General features: G+C 45.0%; 1 protein-coding gene across 1 annotated transcript in view; it reads right to left on the minus strand.

The window, feature by feature from the left end:
- Positions 1-8521: 8521 nt before the first annotated feature.
- CCDC187 (coiled-coil domain containing 187) overlaps positions 8522-18715 on the minus strand; it is a 122747-nt gene continuing 112553 nt past the window's right edge. Inside the window, exons 28-29 of the mRNA XM_040324132.1 lie at positions 15491-15656; positions 8522-8819 (exon numbers count right to left, since the gene is read on the minus strand). Of these exons, the coding sequence (XP_040180066.1) occupies positions 15501-15656 (156 nt within the window). The 3' untranslated portion in view covers positions 8522-8819; positions 15491-15500. The remainder of the gene's footprint in view (positions 8820-15490; positions 15657-18715) is intronic.

The following is an 18715-nucleotide window of genomic DNA, read 5'->3' on the forward strand; positions in this document are numbered from 1 at the left end:
AAGTATTCCACCCTGGGGACCATATGAAGTACCTGCTGGGACCCGACACACAGATCAATGCGGGACAGTGAGCCGTGCGTTTTGGAGAAGCATGAGAACTGTTTGGTCGCAGGGTATCTAGCTCTCCAGACATCCAGCCACCCTACCTCTCCCATTAATCTGCTCAGAGCTGTCCCCCTACTCCCCTGGGGCATCCTAGCTGGCGGGTGCCTATCCTCTCTCGGGTCAATGCATGCATTAAAGTCCCCCATGATCATTACGGGGACATCGGGCTTATCACCCAAGTAGGACATCAGAAGCTGTAACACCTCTCTCGAAAAAGGGGGAGGAATATACACGAAAGCAAGAACCATTGATACCGTAAATAATTTGCAATATAAAAAGACATATCTACCGAGCGGGTCAACTAGTGCGTCTATTTCCTGGTAGGCCAAGGAGCCGTGTATCAGCACACTCACCCCCCTTGAATATGAGGTGTGAGTGGAGTGATATGCCTTGCCCACCCAGGAAAATCCCAGACACCCAACCGTGTCCTTGGTAAGGTGAGTTTCCTGCAATCCCACAATGGCAGGGAGAAATTTCTTCAGACCCGACCGTATCATAGTTCGTTTCAGCGGGTCATGCACCCCACGCACATTCCAAGTCACTATCGGGGTGGTGGCCATAGTTGAGTCTGAAAATAGTTACCGTCCAAGGTACGAGGCCTCGAGGCCATCTCCGGAGGGCGGGGCCTCAGCCGGGGCCGGGTCTGGTCCAGCAAGTAACCGTGCATCATGTGGCATAGGTCTGTGAGCAGAGCATCAAAAATAGTTAATAGTAAAAAAGATAAAGAACAGTTAAACATATGTGTCCACCCCTCGGCCCCGTCCGGGGCAGAGGTCGATCCCCTTCGCGATCTCCCGTTGCGTGGATCTAGCAGTCCTCGTGTGCCAACAGGGCACCAAAAAACAAGGGTAGACTCCCCCGGCCGGGGTTCGTCGCTGGTACCAAATAGCACAAAAATGTGGGCCCCCCCCTGTAGCATGGAGTCCAGAGGGGGTGCAATTCAGCTTCCGAAGCTCTTAAGTAACGCTAACAAAATATAATCAGGTAAAGTTCCAGCTTGCAGGTAACAACAGAACTGGTCTGCGGCGAACTTAGCGGCTATGTAGGGGTGCAGTTAGGGCCTCAATCGCCCCTGTCATCCTCGCGGCGTCTCCTCAGGTCCTGTTCATTATGGTCCAGCCACTGTGCGGCCTCAGCGGCAGATTCGAAGAACGTGGCTTGGCCCCTCACCGTAATCCGCAGCTTGGCTGGGAACAGCATAGCATAGTTGACTTGGATCCTCTGCAGGCGCTTTTTAACATCCACAAACTTGGCCCTCTTGCGTTGCACTTCTGCTGAGAAGTCGGGGTAGAACGACACTCTGGCTCCGTTGTAGTGCACCGATCCCCTTTCCCTGGCCAGCCGCAGGATGGTTTCCTTGTCCCTATAATTCAGGAGCCTGGCTAGGACGGATCTGGGGGGGCCGCCAGGAGGAAGGGGTCTGGGAGGCGTTCGGTGCGCCCTCTCTACTGCGTACAGCATGGAAAATGCCTCCTTGCCAAAGGTATCCTGGAGCCAGGTCTCAATGAACGTAGTGGGGTCCCTACCTTCCACCTTCTCGGGGAGACCCACTATGCGGACATTGTTCTTTCTCAGGCGGTTCTCAATGTCATCTGTTTTTGCGGCGGCCTGTGCGGACTGCTGCAATGCGGACCTAACGTCCCTGGTAAGGGGTGGGAGCGCGTCCTCTACCTCGCTGATGCGCCCCTCCACAGCAGTGGCCCTCTCCCTGATCTTCTGGAGGTCATGGCGCATGAGAGACACTGTCTCAGTAAGCTCCCCAAACTGTGCCTTCAGGCTGTCCACCGAGGCTGTAACTGAGGTTGTGCATTTCTGCACCGCCCGGAGGATCTCACTAAGTGTGGGTTGTGGGGCATCATCCTGTAGTTCCCCAAATATGTCCTGCATAGTGTCCGTGGAGCTCTCAAGTGGCAGCGTGTCATCCATAGCAGGATCACCATTGAGGCCTTGCACTCTCTGCGCCCATGTCGGCTGTGTAGGAGCCGGAGAGCTGGTAGATCCCTGCAGCCTTTGGGTGTAATAGAGCATGTCCTTGGGGGGTTCTTTCCCCTGGTGTTTGGCCGCTTTGGGCGCCTTACCGCCAGCCTCTGCATGTTTTTCATGCCCTCGCGCTGCTCGCTGCTGCTGAGAGGCCCCGGCGCCATCTTGGATCTCCATGGCCGGACCGACCGCGGCTCCTTTCTCGGGTTTGCGGGTCATTCGGACCCTCGCCGATCGTCCAGACACCCCCCGCTGAGGTCCGTGGAGTGCGCTGCCTCGATTGGTCCGCTCGCCGACGTCGGTTTTCGCCGGTAACAGGATCGTAACAGGATCAATAGCGGGAGCTCCGTGAACTGCGACTGTTCACATGCCCGTCCAGGCCACGCCCCCTGGAATTGTTTTTTTGATAGGAAAATAAAAAATATATATGTAAAAGAGAATTTCTAGATGAATCCTCTTCTCTTTAATAGGAAAGTCCCAATTGTGATAACCAGGTGCTCCTAAACAGTAAATATTCCTCCTGTGAAGCATTCAAATACAACGCGATTTCACCACTTCCGTGATCTTGCCATCACCGTTAAAAATGGCCACTCACCAGATCCTATTCAATAAGTGCCTTTGGTTCATTCCCAGGGTAACCACTCCTATTTTGCATTACCACAGCTGTCAGGTATCTCGAATATATTATTATTGCCTCTCTTTCTCTATAAAAGCTCACAGGGAAAGGATGCCCATCATAGTGTAGTAGATAAAAGAATTTATTGGTTTAAAATACAAAGCATATATTGCACTCACATTTTAGTGTGCCTGTGTGACGGCACCAGTTTTCTCCAGCAGTGTATCTATGCAAACATATGAGAGAATAAGCGTTCCTCTATTCTGTTCCCCCCGAGCCTCTCTTGCGATTGGTATGATGTCCCGTGGGTGTCAGCAGCCTATACGCGTTTCGCAAAGTTTGTTGCATCATCAGGAAGCTGCTGTACTCCTGTTGTACTCTATATTTATGCCCCTCATATGGCCAACTGTAATTAGAGGATCACGCCCACTTCCACCTACTTTGAATTAGGCCGGCTTACACCTACGAATTTACGTTACGCCGGCGCAACGTTGGGAGCATTTGCTTTGTGAATACTGTGCTCGCCGCTCAATACGCGTATTCAATACGCTACGCCGGCATAACTATGCGCCGTTGTATGTGAATCCGGGCCATAGAGTACAACAGGAGTACAGCAGCTTCCTGATGATGCAACAAACTTTGCGAAACGCGTAGAGGTTGCTGACACCCACGGGACATCATAACAATCGCAAGAGAGGCTCGGGGGGAAGGGAATAGAGGAACGCTTATTCTCTCATATGTTTGCATACACGGCTGGAGAAGCATGGTGCCGGCACACAGGCACACTAAAATGTGAGTGCAATATATGCTTTGTATTTTAAACCAATAAATTATTTTATCTACTACACTATGATGGACATCCTTTCCCTGTGAGCTTTTATAGAGAAAGAGAGGCCATAATAATATATTCAAGATACCTGACAGCTGTGGTAACGCAAAATAGGAGTGGTTATCCTGGGAATGAACCAAAGGCACTTATTGAATAGGATCTGGTGAGTGGTCATTTTTAACAGTGATGGGAAGATCACGGAAGTGGTGAAATCACGTTGTATTTGAACGCTTCACAGGAGGAATATTTACTGTTTAGGAGCACCTGGTTATCACATTGGGACTTTCCTATTAAAGAGAAGAGGATTCATCTAGGAATTCTCTTTTACATATATATTTTTTATATATATATATTTTATATTTTTTACATTTTTTATTTTCCTATCAACATTTTTTTGCATTATATTAAATGTGGTTTAGCGACACAATATATATATTTTTTGTGAACCCGGAATAGGGTACTGCATGGGTTTAAAGATTTAAAGAGCACTATTTCTGATATACTAACACAAGTATGGTATGTTTATGTGTTTTTTCATATATATATATATATATATATATATATATATATATATACACACAGTTGTTTTAGAAGAATTTCTTGTATAATAATAATTTTTGGTGGATTGTCATTTATTAGTAAACTTGTGGTGGAATAGTACAAGGTGATATTCATAGGTGCTAATTAAGTTTGTTTATGGCACATGATTAGGTAGATGTAGGTCACCTACCAGGGTAGCGCAATACTTATACTATACCAACTACATTTTGGGCAAGCCACCATAGAGCAACTTGCACCCCTTTGATTGCAGCAAATCATTCAATATAGAACAAATTTTTACATTTGTGCCAGTAACATCCGTCCCTTATATCTGTCCCTGTGCCCACTGTCCCACCTGAATACTGAGGCCCCGTACACACGACCAGTTTCCTCGGCAGAATTCAGCTTCCGACCGAGTTTCTGGCTGAATTCTGCCGAGAAACCCGGCCGTGTGTACAATTTCGCCGAGGAAGCCGACGAGGAGCTCGACGAGGAAATAGAGAACATGTTCTCTATTTCCTCGTTATTCTATGGGAGCTCTCGGCCCGCCGAGCTCCTCGGCGGCTTCAGGGCTGAACTGGCCGAGGAACTCGATGTGTTTGGCACGTCGAGTTCCTCTGCCGTGTGTACGGGGCCTGAGAGAGGAAGGTAATTTCCCCAGCAGGAATGCAGACAACAGAAAAAACTGACAGAGGTTTTAACACTTCCCAATCCTACTAACTAAAAGTGAGAGAGCTTTGGAAAGCTTTCCATTCACTTCCTGTTTCATTGACCGCTGTCGCTACACAGGAAATAGGGGGAGATCCTCCCCAATAAAGGCGCAGACAGCAGTAAATTACTGATGGAGTTTCTAAGCCTTTACCGCTGTAATACATACAAAAAGATAAAAAAAAATTACCTAAAGCTCCACTATAAGATCAAAAATTACTTTTCTGGCAGAACTTTCTTAAAGCTGAGCTCCAGGCAAACCGCTAAATACACTGAATAAATATTTACAACTTTTTTACATGACTGTCTATCCTGTCTGGAGATGAACACAGCTAAGCCCCACAGCACGGCTCATCTAGCAGTGGAGGGAATCTGTTCCTTCTCTAGTGTCATTTTACTTCCACTTACAGGTCTCCTCCCCACCCCAACCCAATGACTAGACAGTTAAAAGAGAAGCAGCACACAGATGAGCCACTCTGCTTTCTCCACCTATCAGCATGCTTTTTGCACTATAACACATCTGACTAGCTCCTTGTGCTACACATTCTACAGAGCCAATGCAAGTGACTCTGTGCCTTGTGATTGCTGTGATGACAAATCACAGCAATCACAAACCTAATCACTAGTGTTTACATCTGGGAGCCCTCCCCTTCCTCTTACAGGGGAGGAAGCATAGGCGTGCGCACAGGGTATGCCAGGTGTGCCCAGGCACACCATAATCACCCTATGCAGCTCAGTAACCCCTCCTGCAGCGATACCGGCTACCCTCCTCTCCCGCCATCTGCTGCTGCGGGCACACACAGTTGATGTTTCAGGATGAGTGGGTGAAGTGGTAATGTCATTTACCAGCCCCTTACCTTTCTGAATGAAGACAGTGATTGGTACCATGTGTTTGAGCTTGGAGGTGCATGCACACCCTAATACAATAGGCTGTGCACGCCTATGGGAGGAAGTATTTATCAATTAAGATTTGTGAATGAAGATCAGCAGCAGCAGATCATTTATAATGTGGGTTGTACTTGGTTGTGGTATAATTTTCTTTTTCTTTTACCCCATGGTGTCTCTATGTGACTTGTATATTAACTACACCACCTTCCTCATCCTGCACATTAACCCCCCCCCCCCCCAATCTCCATCCTCCCACTTAAAGTGACAAAAACCCCTTCACCTCCTTCTCATTAATACATTCATGAAGCACTGTAATTAGTGTACCATTATCGAGCTCCATGTTTTAACCACTTCAATACCAGCATACTTCTTTAAAATTATAGCTGCATTCCAAAAGGGGTCATTGTGTGCTTTTTATTTTTATTTAAGGCTGGATTCACACTTGTGCAGTGCGAATTTCAGCTCTCGTATCTCTGCAGAGAGATAAGAGAACTGTTCAGCAGATCATCTCCATTTTAGCTGCGAATTTGGAGACCTGTGAGAGGGGAGGGGGTGGGGGGAAGTGTATTGAGGTGAATGAGAGAAATCCTGAAGAGAAATGAACACATCTGCGAATCAGATGCGTACCCATAGAAGATAATGGGCCTGAATTCACACCTGAGCCGCACACGCAATGCCTAAAAAAGGCACACGTTTTTTCGGCAATGCGCAGTGCGAATGCATCGCACACATGTGAACCAGCCTCATTGAAATCAATGTATTTTATAATATTTTGCAAATTGGATGCGGTTTAAGCCACAACCAATTCACATAGGTGTGAACCTGGCCAGAACGTAAAGGACACATTTTTTATGTTTTGTTTTTTCTTTATTTCTATTTTAGTAAAATATAAAGAAAACAATGGTTGCTAAATACCACCAGAAGAAGGCTCTTTATCAAAAAAATAAAAATAAAATATGTCTGGGTACAGTGTTGCATGACACAGTAATTGTCAACTATCGCAGCACAGAAAACTGAAATATGGTCTGGTAAAGAAGTTTTTTTATTGAGGCCAGGTTCACACCTATGCGAATTGAGTGCGGTTTAAACCGCATCTAATTCGCAGGACATTTCAAAATACATTGTTTTCAATGAGGCTGGTTCACATATGTGCGATGCATCCGCACTGCGTATTGCCTCCAAACCGCATGCGGTTTTTATGTCTTGCGGTGCGAATTCAGTCCCATTATCTTCTATGGGAACGCATCTAATTCGCACATGTGTTCAGTTCTCTGCAGGAGTTTCTCTCATTCAGCTCAATACAATTCTCCCCCACTCTCCTCTCACCCGGAAGTTCTCCCAGGTCTCCAAATTCGCACCTGATCTGCAGCTAAACCGCAGTTGATCTGCAGAACACCCTCTAGAGAAATCTGCAACGACAACGCAGCTCAAAAAAGCAACGCACTAGTGTGATTCCGGCCTCAAGGTTGGATTCACACTTATGCTGTGTGAATTCCAGCTCTGTTATCTCTGCAGAGAGATAAGAGAACTGTTCAGCAGATCATCTCCATTTTAGCTGCGAATTTGGAGACCTGGGAGAGGGGAGGGGGTGGGGGAAGTGTATTGAGGTGGTTGAGAGAAATCCTAAAGAGAAATGAACACATCTGCGAATCAGATGCGTGCCCATAGAAGATGATGGGCCTGAATTCGCACCTGAGCCGCACCGAAATGCCTAGAAAAGGCACACGTTTTTTCGGCAATGCGCAGTGCGAATGCATCGCACATATGTGAACCAGCCTCATTGAAATCAAGGTATTTTATAATGTTTTGCGACCAATTCGCATAGGTGTGAACCCGGCCTTATATGTTTTGCAACCAATTCGCATAGGTGTGAACCCGGCCTTATATGCTTTATAACAGAAAGTAAAGGACACATTTTTTATGTTTTGGTCTTTTTTTATTTCTATTTTAGTAAAATATAGAGAAAACAATGGTTGCTAAATTCCACCAGAAGAAGGCTCTTTATCAAAAAAATAAAACTAAAATTTGTCTGGGTACAGTGTTGCATGACACAGTAATTGTCAACTAGCGCAGCACTGAAAACTGAAATATAGTCTCATACTCACATGTCCCTGATTCAGCGAGATATCATCGATGAAGCCACAAAGCCATCTGTCAAAATCTTCTAAGCAAGAGCGCACATGCTCTCTGCACTCTCCCTTCAATCCTATGGAGAGTTTGTACTCTGTGGAAGCAAGGAGTTTGAATTCTCCATAACACTGAATGAAGATCACACAGCTCATTTGAAGTCCCAGCTCAGAAGATTTAATGCCTTGTACACACAAGCGGAATTTCCGACTGAAAAAGTGAGACGGAAGCCTTTCATCGGATATTCCGTCCGTGTGTATGCCCCATCGGACTTTTTCTGTCGGAAATTCAGACAGAATTAGATTTGCATGCAATTTTGACAGACTAAAAACCACACATGCTCAGATAAAGTCGACGCATGCTCGGAAGCATTGAACTTAATTTTTCTCGGCTCGTCGTAGTGCTGTTCGTCACCACGTTCTTGACTGTCGGAATTTGGTGTGACCGCCTGTATGCAAGACAGCTTGAGTGGAACCGTCAGAGTTTATTCCGACGGGAAAACCGATCGTGTGTACAGGGCATTACAAGCAGCTGTATGGCATCTTGGGAGATAGATCTCTGGATCAGGGACAGGTGAATATAAACCCAGCAGGGGGCACAAAAAGCAACAAAATACGTTTAACTGCACCAAAAGTGTAGTACCAGTGGGTATCTAATACAGGGTCAGAGAGTAGAATTTTAGATATAAATGTCTTTCTGAAATTGAAATGATTTTTTTTTCCCCCAAAAACTATTAATTGATAAAATTATTTTCTTAATCTTTGCCACACTAGCAAGCTTAATTGTGCTTTTATAGTAACTGATTAGTCCAAGAACAAACAGACTGTTATAAATTAAATTATAGTGCAAACAAACAAAGTGCATGAGTAAAAATTCCAGTTGTCATTGAGGTCACTAACATCACAAAATGTAATTTTCCCAGCAGTCAATGTCATCCTGTAAGACTGTTCTGGTTTATAGCTGAAGTGTAGGATGCTATTTCCCTCCCAGGAGTCAGTTTTCTTGTAGCTCTTAGGATGTTGAAGCCTATGTACATAACAAAATAAAAGTAAGAATAAACATGTAAAATGTTACAACACATTCACACCTAAGCATTTCGTAGTTTAAAGCTCCAAAAACACTTAGGGCCAGATCCACAAAGAAGTTACGTTGGCGTATCTATTGATACGCCGCATAACTTCTAGGTTGCTCCGGCGTATCTTTGTTTTGTATCCACAAAACAAGATACGCCTGAGTGGGGGCTAGATCCGACTGACGTACGTCTTAGTACGCCGTCGGATCTTAGGTGCATATTTCCGCTGGCCGCTAGGTGCCGCTTCCGTTGATTTCCGCGTAGAGTATGCAAATTAGCTAGATACGCCGATTCTCAGAACGTATGTCCGGAGGGCACATTTTTTTACATCGTTTACGTAAGGCTTTTTTCGGCGTAACGTTACCCCTGGGTCTATGAGGCGTACGCAATGTTAAGTATGGACGTCGGGCCAGCGTCTAATTTTCCGTTGCTTACGTAAAACGTTCGCGAATAGGGCTTTGCGTAAATTACGTTCACGTCGAAAGCATTGACTATTTGCAACGTGATTTCGAGCATGCGCACTGGGATACCCCCACGGACGGCGCATGCGCCGTTAAAAAAAAATGTCATTTACGTGGGGTCAAGTTGAATTAACATAAAACACGCCCACATCTTTGTCATTTGAATTCCGCACCCTTACGCCGACACATTTACACTATGCCGCCGTTACTTACGGCGCAAATTCTTTGTGGATAAGGAACCTCCGCACTAAGTTACGGCGGCGTAGTATATCTGAGATACGCTACGCCCGCTTATATTTACGCCGAGGTACGTGGATCTGGCCCTTAACATCCAAAATTTCAATCGATTTTCAGTTGTGCCTGTTCACACCTGAGCATAGTTTGGCTTGAAGCTTGTGGTTCAAAAAAACTAGACAAGCTTTTTCTGAGCTGCAAGCATTTCTGTCCCCAGTGCACTTCAAAGGGACAGCCCAAAAAACTGTAAAACAACAATACAAAAAAAAGTTCAAGCAAAAATGCCTGTAAAAATGCAAATAAAAGTTTGTAAAAAAGGATCAAAAACTGTGAATTCAGCCTTAAAGAGTGGCTCTAGAAAGCAAGTTCTGTTAAAGCATAACCAATATAAAAAAATAAATAAAAATACATACTTTATGCATCAGGTTTAAATTCTCAATAGTTTTATCCTGTTTCTTTAAAATTCTGTGTACATTATGGGCCAGATCCTCAAAAGAGATACGGCGGAGTAACTGCTGTTACTCCGTCGTATCCCTGGTCCTAACTATGGAACTGATCCACAGACTCAGTTTCCCATAGTTAGGACGAAGATCCGACATGTGTAATTGAATTACACTGTCGGATCTTAAGGATGCAATTCTAGGCCGGCCGCTAGGTGGCGAGGCCATTGCGGCCGGCGTAGAATATGCAAATGACCAGTTACGGCGATCCACGAACGCTCCGACGGGCCCATCGCTCTAAATCTACGTCGTTTACGTCGAGTTCCGCCGCGTAAAACTAGGGCTAAGCCCTAGTTGTCTTAAGCCATGTTAAGTATGGCCGTCGTTCCCGCGTCGAATTTTAAATTCTACGTCGTTTGCGTAAGACGTCCGTGAATGGCGCTGGACGCCATTTACGTTAACGTCTAAGCAAATGACGTCGGAGCGACGTCAGTTAGCGCAATGCACGTCGGGTAAGTTACCCGACGGAGCATGCGCAGTACGTCCGGCGCGGGAGCGCGCCTAATTTAAATGGGACTTTGAATAGGAACGCCTTGCGCCGGACGGATTTAGGTTACAGCGCCGCAAAGTTCCAGGTAAGTGCTTTGTGGATCGGCACCTAACTTGGGAATTTTGCGGCGGAGTAACTTAAATCCGAAAAGTTACGTTGCGCCGCGACTTTGTGGATAACCCCCTATGTCCTCATAATTAGCCTAGAATGATTCCAGAGATCCCCATCTGCATTCATTTCTTTATGCCTGTGTCTACAATTCATTCTACTCTTTCAATATCTCCCTTTGTAATCATACATTAAGAGGCACTCGGAGAGTTTAAGCAATTAAGACTGAGTCTGAGTGAAAGAACATATCCCTTGCATCCATTTAGATGAGCATGTTCCCCCCTGCTGGCACTGGATGTTGCAGACTTTAGCTGTGCTGTGCTAATCATTTGCTTGGTTCCTGTTCCAGAAACAGGTCTGAGAATGTAATCAAGCATCTGATGGGCAGACTGCATAGCTAAAGTCTACATAATGCCATGTCCAGTTTCCTCCTGGGAAACATACACATCTATAGGGTGACCAGGGATGTGTTCTTTCACCTTTGCAGTCAGCAGATAGTTTGTGTATGATGTCCCCTGCTGGCTGTTATGAAGAGCTAAAAAAACAGCACACACAGCTACAGAGATGGACTGATGACACACACACATTTTTAAATATTAAAGTGGTTTTAAAACCTTACATGTGCCCTGTGAAGTGCTTAGCTTCAAGTGATTCCCAGAGATGAAACATATTTTCCTACATAAAATGTACTGTTTTATCTGCAGCCATTTCTCCTGTATTTTTCAATAGAACCATGCAAATCAAATGTTTTTTCCTCAACTCTAGCAGCAGGGGACGGGAATTTGATGTCACACACATTGCAGTGCATAGATCACCGAGTTCCCTGATACCTGACAGCTAACTGGAGAATAGGGACACCCTCCCCCTCTTTGCAGGCTTACAGGCTCAAAGAAAAATACACACAGCTAAGGCATGAGTCAACAGCTGTGTGCTGGGGAGGGGAGGAGGGTTTGTCTCTCTCTAGGCCAGGGGTCTCCAAACTTTCTAAACAAAGGGCCAGTTTACTGTCCTTCAGACTTTAGGGGGGGCGCAATGTAGCCATACAAAGTAGAAAATGTTCCAGCATCAGTTGGAGTAACAATGACCCATCTTTGGTGTCATTGGTAGGAATTGTGCCCCATTGTTGGTGTCATTGGGCTCAATTGTTGGTGTCAGTAGAATGACCTGTGCCCCAATTGTTGCTGTCATTGTAGAAACTCTGCCTCTTTGTTGGTGTCAGTGAATTAAATAGTGCCCCAAGGGCTGAGGGCCAAAGGTTCAGAATATTTACCTCTCCTTCAAGGATCCAAAGTCCCTTGTCAGCACTAGCATCTTCTACCTGGCTTCTACCGGGTGTTGGGATGTGACTGTCTTCACTGGCCAGCGTAAGATGTCACTTCTATGTATGCACAGGAGTTCAGTCATTCCAGCACATAGGATTAGTGCTGGAATGTAAAATGCTAAGGCCTCGTACAGACGACCGAACATGTCTGCTGAAACTGGTCCGCTGACCAGTTTCAGCAGACATGTTCGGTCGTGTGTACGGCCAACCAGACAGGTTTCCAGCGGACATTTGTCCACCAGACCGTTTTCGAGCAGACAAATGTTTCTTAGCATGCTAAGAAACATGTCCGCTGGAATCCTGTCTGTCAGACATGTTCGGTCGTCTGTACAGACTCACCGTACATGTCCGAGCGGCGGCCATCCCTCGCATGCGTCGAATCACTTCGACGCATGCGTGGAAGCATTGAACTTCCAGGGCCGCGCACGTCGCCGCGCACGTCGCGGCGACGGCACGGCCACGTCCCCGTATCGTGTACGCGGGGATTTCTGTCTGATGGTGTGTACAACCATCAGACAGAAATCTCCGGGCAGACATGTCCGCTCAAAACGGTCCGGCGTACAGACAGTCCGTCCGTCTGTACGAGCCCTAAGTGTACATGCTACAGAAGACTGTGAGCAGACAGGTAGGTTATTTTATTCCAGAAGAGACGTTGCATGTCAGAGAATGTAGGCACTCTAATACAGAAGTTGTGTTACAGGCTAAATCACTATATATATATATATATGTATCGCACAAAAATTAGTACATCCCTCACATTTTTGTAATAATTTTATTATATCTTTTCATGTAACAACACAGAAGAAATTATACTTTGCTACAATGTAAAGTAGTGAGTTTACAGCTTGTATAACAGTGTACATTTTCTGCCCCCTCAAAATAAATCAACACACATCCATTAATGTGAAATTGTTCAAATTGGGCCCGATTAGCCATTTTCCCACCCCGGTGTCATGTGACTCGTTAATGTTACAAGGTCTCAGGTGTGAGTGGGGAGCAGGTGTGTTAAATTTGGTGTTATCGCTCTCACTCTCTCATACTGGTCACTGGAAGTTCAACATTGCACCTCATGGCAAAAAACTCTCTGAGGATCTGAAAAAAAGATTTGTTGCTCTACATAAAGATGGCCTAGGCTATAAGAACAGTGGCAAGACCCTGAAACTGAGCTGCAGCACAGTGGCCAAGACCATAAAGCAGTTTAACAGGACAGGTTCCACTTAGAACAGGCCTCATCATGGTCGACCAAAGAAGTTCAGTGCATGTGCTTAGCATTGCTGCAGAGGTTGAAGGGGTGGGAGGTCAGACTGTCAGTGCTCAGACCATATGCCACACAATGCATCAAATTGGTCTGCATGGCTGTTGTCCCAGAAGGAAGCCTCTTCTAAAGAAGATGCACAAGAAAGCTTGCACGCAGTTTGCTGAAGACAAGCAGACTACGGACATGGATTACTGGAACCGTGTCCTGTGGTTTGATGAGACCAAGATAAACTTATTTGGTTCGGATGGTGTCAAGCGTGTGTGGTGGCAACCAGGTGAGGAGTACAAAGTCAAGTATGTTTTGCCAACAATCAAGCATGGCGGTGGGAGTGTCATGGTCTGGGGCTGCATGAGTGCTGCCAACACTGGGGAGCTACAGTTTATTGAGGGAACCATGAATGCCATGTACTGTGACATACTGAAGCCATCAAACATTGATAACTTTGACATTTCTCACTTTTATACATAAATGTGATTTTATTTTCCTTGGTTCTTTATCTTATTTATGTACCACTTGTAACAATTATAGTTGCAAATATATCTAATGGATTAATTGTTTTCTCAGTTAGCTCAGTATATGGACATGGACCTTCTGCTACACCTAGGGGCATGGAATCGGGATGGACGTAAGTCACGTCTAAGTTTAAAAAATGACGTCCTTGCGACGTCATTTCGCGCAATGCACGGCGGGAAATTTAGAAACGGAGCATGCGCAGTTCATTCGGCGCGAGGACGCAATTCATTTAAATGAATCACGACCCCTAATCGCCGATTTGAATTCCGCCGCCAGAGATACACTACGCCGCCGTAACTTACGGCGCAAATTCGTTGTGGATTTGAAACAAAGCCAAGTAAGTTACGGCGGCGTAGCGTATCTTAGATACGCTGCGCCGGTGCAGATCTATGTGGATCTGCCCCCTAAATTTTAGTTTGAGAAGAGATTCTTACTCATATTTGTTTATTTTCTATTTATTTTAAAACCTGTACTGATAACATGTATTGTTTTATTTTATTCAATAAAATACTTGACAAAGAAAAGAAATACTGAAGCATAGCATTATTTCCCTCCTTTTGCAGACTGGGCCACAGGGCAATATTCCAACATGATAACAACCCCAAACACGCTTCCAAGACAACCACTGCCTTGCTAAAGAAGTGGAGGGTAAAGGTGATGGACTGGCCAAGCATGTCTCCAGACCAAAACTCTATTGAGCATCTATGGGGCATCCTCAAACGGAAGGTGGAGGAGCGCAAGTTCTCCAATATCAACCAGCTCCGTGATGTTGTCATGGAGGAGTGATAGAGGACTCCAATGGCAACCTGTGAAGCTCTGGGGAATTCAATGCCCAAGAGGGTTAAAGCAGTGCTGGAAAATAATGGTGGCACAAAATATTGACACTTTGGGCCCAATTTGGGCATTTTCACTTAGGGGTGTGCTCATTTTTCTTGCCAGCGGTTTAGACATTAATGGCTGTGTGTTGAGTTATTTTGAGGGGACAACAAATTTACGCTGTTATACAAGCTGTTCACACTACTTACTACTGACACTAAAGTGTAATTTCTTCAGTGTTGTCACATGAAAAGATAAAATAAAATATTTACAAGAATGTGAGGGGTGTACTCACTTTTGTGAGATACAGTATATTTTTTATAGATGGTTCCAAGTAGCTCTAATACCCTGTTTCCCCGAAAATAAGCCCTACCCCGAAAATAAGACCTAGCATTATTTTTGGGAATGGCTGCAATATAAGCCCTACCCCGAAAATAAACCCTAGTTAAAGTCATCATAAAAACGTAATCCGTTTTGTAAAAATATTATAGAATGTTCAGTGTGTCTCCTTTTTGTAACTTTGTTTTGGAAAATACCTTACTTACAGTGCCGCTGGGCGCTCACGTGACCGGCTGGAGATCTTCTCCTCTCCAACGTCAGTGGTCCCTTCCTCTGCAGTGCTCAGAGTGGAGAAGAGCTACGGTGGGTCACTGTGCTGGCTATCATGCTTTAAAGGATCAGGATATATTTTTTTTTCTTTTTGGGGTTACAACCACTCTAAGATCGTCATGATGACATGACTGTATTTGAACAAATGCAGATTATTGTACATACCGTAAAGAAAAAAGACATCCCCTGAAAATAAGCCCTAGTGTGATTTTTGTAGCCAAAATTAATATAAGACCCGGTCTTATTTTCGGGAAAACACGGTAGCAACTGGAATAACGTATACAATCCTCTAAATACAAATTTTATGGACATTACCTAGGACAAATTAACAACATTTATGTTGCCCAATATTCTCCATCAGTTTTAAGGAATGTGTGAGAATATCTTCAAAGGTCCTGTCTGCAATGGTAGAGAAAACGGTGATTTTTTCTTTTTTCATTTTTGAAATTGCATTTTCAATGTCCTTGCGAATCTCAGAACCCTGGAAATAGATGCAATGTTTAACACATATGCTCATCATAACTTAAAAATAATTTGTTGGGCACCTCTAGCCTTCAAAAGCCTACAGTTACAGCTGAAAACCACTAAACATGTGTAAACATTTGTAAACTGCATCCCAATTTTGTGACCAGACCCCAAAGCCCTACAATTGCAAAATTTACCAAAAAATTATAAAAAATACCAAGCTCATAGCAGAAAATTTCAAGGCACTACTACCTTGTAAATATCTACGTTTTTATGGCATGTTTCTGGTTTCTACAGATTTCACTTACAGAGATATTAAAAGAACTTTCACTATTTTGTGAGAGCAACAGCCCCACTGATATATGATCATTACATCCTTATTATTTATACATAATATGTTTTGTATAAACCTTATACTGATTTATGCTTTAGAAAGTGTTTGTATATTTTTAAATGATCATTCCGGGAGTTAGCTGCGTTTTAATCGGTATACCTATGCTTTTAAATGGAAGGGCTGCGACCCTTCACAATGCCCAGCGGGTATGGGAAGGATGACACCCCACGCGTCTGTATGGCCACCCACCTGTTGAGGAAAAGCCAGTCAGGTGCATGAGCCTCGAAGGAAAATCACAAAAAAAAGTGTAATTATAGTGGGGTGTTATTCATGGTGTCTATTCCCTATGGTGGCACCATACCCACTGGGCATTGTGCAGGGTCACCACTCTCCCTTCTTTGTAGGGTCGTCATTGATCCGTGATCCAAACGGGTCAACGTCCGCAGATCGGCACACCACGCGATCCGCGGATTAAGCCCATAGGAAAGGCCCTAGCTCCGGAGCAGCGGCCATCTTGGTACATCCTGGCAGCGGCCTAGGTGAGCTTCCCAGAGCGGCGCCAACTGGGGAGATGTGGACATTACAGTGGGGGAGATGGGGGGAGATGTGGACATTACAGTGGGGGAGATGGGGGAGATGTGGACACTACAGTGGGGGAGATGGGTGAGATGTGGACATTACAGTGGTGGAGATGGGGGGAGATGTGGACATTACAGTGGGGGAGATGTGGGGAGATGTGGACATTACAGTGGGGGGGATGGGGGAGATGTGGACATTACAGTGGGGGAGATGGGGGGAGATGTGGACATTACAGTGGGAGAGATGAGGGGACATGTGGACATAACAGTGGGGGAGATGTGGACATTACAGTGGGGGAGATGGGGGGAGATGTGGACATTACAGTGGGGTAGATGGGGGGAGATGTGGACATTACAGTGGGGGAGATGTGGACATTACAGTGGGGGGGATGACGTGGACATTACAGTGGGGGAGATGTGGATATTACAGTGGGGGGAGATGTGGATATTAGTGGAGGGAGATGTGGATTGTGGATATTAGTGGAGGGAAATGTTGACATTACAGTGGGGGGGAGATGTGGATATTACAGTGGGGACTATATATGGTGGTGGTGATCCGAAAAATGATCTGATCCGTGGCTCCGATCCGAGGAACGATCCGAACCGTGAGTTTTTTGATCCGTTGCACCCTTACTTCATTGCATCTATTCCTTCGGAAACCTTTTCCAATACCTTTTTTTTGCCCCCATTGGGGTTGATCATGTGGGTGGGTGCCCCCATGTTTTTTACGAGTACTATTGGTCCTCCTCAAGTACCAGGAATACCTTCTCCTCTGATATCCCCCTGGCAAAGAGCGATTTTCCAAGATGTCGGTTTGGGTGCCGTCGTGCATGTGTGTGAAGTCACTTCTGGGCAGTGTCCTGCGCATGCGCTGTGGCATCATTAACGTCCACATCCCTCCAGTAAAGTCAGATGGCAGTGGGCCAGGGGAAACATATATTGCAGTGCTGATGGCAGTGACTCGCCACAGCACCTGTAGAAGCTGAGGAGTCCTAACATGGCTGTATTCCAATGGTGAGTTAGACCTGGGAGGAAGTAATTTATTTATAAAAAGGCAAAACTTTTTTTGTTTCACCTTCACACTCTGGCTTACAGAGGCATCTGTAGCCAGCCTAAGACTGATATGAATTACATGACATTACTTAGATATTCTTTGTTGCTGTAAAGAGCACGTACATAAAGTATAATTTCTACCTTAGTGAAAAATATTATAGCAAATAAAAAATATTGTAACATATTCAGTTGCTACACAAGCTATATTGTAATTTAATGCTATTAATAATTCACTTTGCTTGCCATAAGGCAAGCAGGCCTACCTGTACTCGGTTGCTCCCAGGACTTATACACAATGTTAAAGTGGAAAAAATTAAAATTATGTGAAATAAACCTGTGCATAATCTAGAAACAATTTAAAGAAAATAACAATCCCCAAAAAATAACTGGTAAGAATGTGGACAAATTCTGTGATGTAAATCATTAATTAATTATTAATTAATTAATTAATTATTATTTGGATCCATTGCTGGATTGTGGCCTGCTGGGTGAGCTAAACTATATAAAAGACTGTTGCTCTGGTTAGAGCTGTGTACTGTGCACACCAGCCTGTGGGTGCCGAGACTGAACCTTTTTCCATATGTACACCTGTATTGCAAGACAAGCCTGTCGTTTCTTCTGTTTGTTTTGACGTTTTGCTGAAAAAAGCTGTTTTTGTTTTACTTGACTGTCTGAGCCGGCTGTTCACCCCTCAGATCCCTTACAAATGGGCACAGTGGCTGCAATTGATAGGGCACTGTGGCTGCATCTCATTGGATTGGATTGGAATAAATACTTATAGAGCGCCGAATGCGAGTTGTGAAACTCGCGTCTAAGCGCTTACCAACAAGCTGGGGGTATCCAGTTCCCAAGAGCAAAAAGAAGAAACTAGGACATCTAAGTAAAAGAGGGGAACAGACAAGAAATAAACAGAAATATAAGAAGAAGGGGGGGGGGGGTCAGGGCACAAAAAGCCTATCCCTACTCCCTGACCATGGACCGCAGCCTGGAATTAAGGCAGCGTCCTGCTAAGGGCTTGGAAGGCCAAGTCTCTATCTGTAGGCTTGTGAAAAAAGAAGTGTTTTCAAGCCCTTACGGAAGGCCATCAAGGAGGAGGATGCTCGGAGCTGA

The sequence above is a fragment of the Rana temporaria genome, chromosome 9, assembly GCF_905171775.1.
Source record: "Rana temporaria chromosome 9, aRanTem1.1, whole genome shotgun sequence".
NCBI lineage: Eukaryota > Metazoa > Chordata > Amphibia > Anura > Ranidae > Rana > Rana temporaria.